Source organism: Apteryx rowi, unplaced genomic scaffold, assembly GCF_003343035.1.
Source record: "Apteryx rowi isolate R43461 unplaced genomic scaffold, aptRow1 scaffold_354, whole genome shotgun sequence".
NCBI classification, from domain to species: Eukaryota; Metazoa; Chordata; class Aves; order Apterygiformes; family Apterygidae; genus Apteryx; species Apteryx rowi.
Window position 1 is genome coordinate 750,659 of NW_020450019.1, and position 3,958 is coordinate 754,616.

At 74.7% G+C, this 3,958-nt stretch overlaps 1 protein-coding gene across 1 annotated transcript in view; it reads left to right on the forward strand.

Annotated features, from left to right (window-relative positions):
- The first annotated feature begins 6 nt into the window (after positions 1–6).
- PPP1R1B (protein phosphatase 1 regulatory inhibitor subunit 1B) overlaps positions 7–3,958 on the forward strand; it is a 13,454-nt gene continuing 9,502 nt past the window's right edge. The window contains exons 1-7 of the mRNA XM_026072938.1: positions 7–87; positions 960–1,020; positions 1,687–1,709; positions 2,401–2,476; positions 2,623–2,751; positions 3,548–3,616; positions 3,701–3,850. Of these exons, the coding sequence (XP_025928723.1) occupies positions 7–87; positions 960–1,020; positions 1,687–1,709; positions 2,401–2,476; positions 2,623–2,751; positions 3,548–3,616; positions 3,701–3,850 (589 nt within the window). The remainder of the gene's footprint in view (positions 88–959; positions 1,021–1,686; positions 1,710–2,400; positions 2,477–2,622; positions 2,752–3,547; positions 3,617–3,700; positions 3,851–3,958) is intronic.

Here is a 3,958-nt window from a genome sequence, read left to right on the forward strand (position 1 = left end):
CCCGCCATGGACCCCAAGGACCGCAAGAAGATCCAGTTCTCGGTGCCGGCGCCCCCCAGCCAGCTGGACCCCCGCGCCGTGGAGATGGTGAGGGCGGCCGTCGGGGTGGCCGTCGGGGTGCGGGGCTACGCCGGTCCCCCCACGGCCCCCCCGGGTCCCCCCCGCTCCCCGCTCGGTGCCGGCACCCGCCTGCGCCCCGGGGCCGGTGCGAGCGGGGTCCCGCGGGGGACGGGACGGGGGACAGGAGGGACGGGATGCGGCAGGGGACAGGACACGGGGGACGGACGGGACAGGACAAGGGGGACGGAGGGGACGGGGCTGGACGGGACGGGGACGGGGCTGGACGGGGGGACAGGACAGGGCAGGAGCGCTCCAAGGTGCCCGTGCGAGCCACGGTCCCGCGGCAAAGGTGAGTTGTGCAGGGAAAGGCCAGGACGGAGGACGGGAGGGGACGGGGCAGGGGGACGGAGGGGACGGGGAACAGGACGGGGGGACGGAGGGGACGGGAGGGAAGCGATGGGGCAGAGGGGACAGCGCAGGGCAAGGGGACGGTGCCGACGCACCGCAGCTGAGCTGCTTCTGCCTGGGGGACGTCGGTGGGACACGGCTGCCACGGCAGAACCGGGGCCTCCGGGGTCTGCGAGGGGGCCGGGGGCAGCCGGGGGGATCGGGGCCGGCCGCAGGCGCCACGATGGACACGGCCTCCCCGCGGGGCGCTGCGCCTTTTGGCGGCGCTGGCCCGGGCCCCGGCAGCGCACACGCGGGCACACGCGGGCACACGCCTGTGCTAGCGCCCGGCCACACATGCACCGTGCACACAGGCACCCGGGCACACACGCACCCGTGCACACACGCACCCGTGCACACACGCACCCGTGCACACACGCACACGGGCACCAGGAAGGGCAGGGGCAGCCCGGCTCCGGCCCCGGCGACACGGTGACGTCCCGCTTGTGCAGATCCGCCGGCGGAGGCCCACGCCGGCCATGCTCTTCCAGCTCTCCGAGCACTCGTCCCCAGGTGAGCCACCTGCACCGTGCGGGGACGTGCCAGGACGGGACGTGGTGGCAGGGACGGGATGAGGTGTCATGTGCAGGACACAGTGGCAGGGATGGGACATGGTGGCAAGGATGGGACACAGTGGCAGGAATGGGATGTGGTGGCATGGATGGGACATGGTGGCAAGGATGGGATTTGGTGTCATGTGCGGGACATGGTGGCAGGGAGGGAAGGTAGTGGCAGGGATGGGACACAGTGGCAGGGACGGGATGAGGGGTCATGTGCAGGACACAGTGGCAGGGATGGGATGCAGTGGCAGGGACAGGACATGGTGGCAGGGATGGGATGCGATGTCATGTGCGGGACATGGTGGCAGGGATGCAGTGGCAGGGACAGGATGTATGGCAGGGACGGGAGGTCACAGCAGGGATGGGACGCAGTGGCAGGGATGGGATGTGGTGTCAGGGATGGGATGCAGTGGCAGGGACAGGACATGGTGGCAAGGAGGGGACACGGTGGCAGGGACGGGAGGTCCCAGCAGGGATGGGACGCGGTGGCAGCTCCCGAGGGTGGGGTAAATCGCTGGGGATGGGGTTGGCAGGGGTCTGCCTGGCCCCGGGGCACCCGTGGGTGCCCGGGGGCCCCCATCCCGCTCACCGGCTCTCCCCCCGGCTCCGCGTCCCGCAGAGGAGGAGTCCCTGCCCTACCAGGTGAGCGGGCGCCGGGGCCGGCACTGCCGCCGGCACGGGCGCCACTGGGACGGGCGCCGCTGCCCGGGGTTATCGGCAGCCCCGTCCCAGCCTGGCCCCGGCGCTTATCGGTTTTCCCTGCCGCCTCCCGGCCCCGGGGACAGGCACATGGCGGGGAGGCGCCAGCACTGTGGGCACAGGCACAGGGACGGGCACGGGGAGCGAGGCCAGGCGGTGGGATTTGGTGGCGGTGCAAATGCCCTCGGGACGGGGGGGCATCGCGGGTGACTGTGGCTGTGGGGCTTGGCCTCACTGCCCTGATCCCGAACCGGCCCCAGCCCCGGGGGATCCGGTCCCCAGAGCGTGGCCCCACGGGGTCCCCACGGCAGGGTCCCCGTCATGGGGACGTCCTCGGGAGGGTCCCCCAGGCTGGGTCCCCATGGCAGGGTCCCCATGGCAGGGCCCCCAGTGTGGCTTCCTCATCACAGTGTCCCCATCACATGGGGGTCCCCATCCCAGCATCCCCATCCCGGCGTCCCCATCCCAGCATCCCCATCCCAGGGTCCCCATTGCGGGACCCCCATTCCCGGACCTCTGCCCCCCGCGAGGTGCCGGGCCAGGCCGCCCCGGGGGCCGCGGTCGCCCCCAGCACGAGGGGACGCCCCGGCCCCCCGGCCGCGGCACGGCCTGACCCCCGCGCCCCCCTCCGCAGCGAGCCTCCGGCGAGGGCTGCCTGCTGAAACCAAAGAGGACCAACCCGTGTGCCTACACGCCGCCCTCGCTCAAAGGTACCGCGCGGCGCCCGCGAGCCCGGCGGCCACCGGCCRGCTCCTCCCCGGGCTGCGGTGGGGACACCGAGGCAGGGCGGGCCGGGCCGTGGCGGGGGGCGCTGGGCCCGGCGGGGCCCCGGCGCTGAGGGCGCCCCGCGCCGCAGCCATGCAGCGCATCGTGCAGTCGCACCTGGAGAGCGGCCTGGCCAGCGGCGACAGCTCCGACGGGGAGGCCGACGACGGCGAGCACGAGCTGGCCCGCGCCTGCGACGCCGACTGCGCCCTCGAGCCCGGTGAGAGCGCCGGGCGCTGGGGGGACGGGGCTGCCAGAGCCCGGGGGACATGGGGACGTTGGGATGGGGCTGCTGGAGCTTGGGGGATGTGGGGACACGGCAACGGGGCTGCCAGAATCCGGGGACACGGGGACACAGCAACGGGGCTGCTGGAGCCTGGGGGACATGGGGACATGGGGATGGGAGCCCAGGGGATGTGGGGACACAGGGACGGGGCTGATGGAGCCCAAGGGACGCAGGGACATGGGGACACGGCTGCTGGAACCCAGGGATGCGGGGACACAGCAACGGGGCTGCTGGAGCCTGGGGGATGTGGGGACGTGGGGACACAGGGATGGGGCTGCCTGGGAGCCCAAGGGACATGGGGACACGGGGATGGGGTTGCCAGAGCTTGGGGGACATGGGGACATGGGGAGGGGGCTGCCGGAGCTTGGGGGACGCAGGGACACGGGGACAGGGTCACTGCGGCCCAGGGGACACTGGGACATGGGGACAGGGCTGCTGGAGCCCAGGGGACATGGGGACACGGGGACGGGGCTGCCAGAGCCTGGGGACATGAGAATGGGGCTGCCGCAGCCCAGAGGACACGGGGATGGGCTGCCGGAGGGGAGGGGCGCAGAGGCAGGTGCCGGCACCTCCGGGACGCCCCGGCGCAGCGGGAGCGGGGCTCGCCGGGGCCGCGGTAGCGGCGGCGGGGGGGAAGGGGGGGTCCCGGGGGCGCCGCGGGCAGCAGCCCCGGTCCCCGCCGCGACCCCCCCCGCCTGCCTCCGCCGGCTCATCGCCGCCTCCCGCGAAGCCCCGGGGAGCCAGGCCCGGGCCGAGCCGCGGCTCTTCCCCGGCGGCTCCAAGGCGCACAAGCGGAAAGGTAACGGCACGGGGCGGCCGGCGGCCGGCGGGGCTCGGGGGGGGGCCGCCCGCGCCCGTCCCCACGGGGCCTCTGCGCCGCCAGGGGGGCAGAAGGTCTCCTTCGCCGGCGGCCTAGACGAGCGCGGCGCGGACCTGAAGTCGCTGACGGTGTCGGAGATCCCCGAGGACCCCGAGAGCGACGGCGCCGACGAGGAGGAGCCGGGCCGGGAGCAGGATGAGCCCAGCGGCGGCGGTACGGGATGGGGCCGGGGCCGGGGCCGCCCCGACGTGCCCCGACGGCGCCGGGGCTGCAGCCCCCAAACGCGGCCGAGCCCCGGGCCGCGTCCGCGCGTCCGTCCGC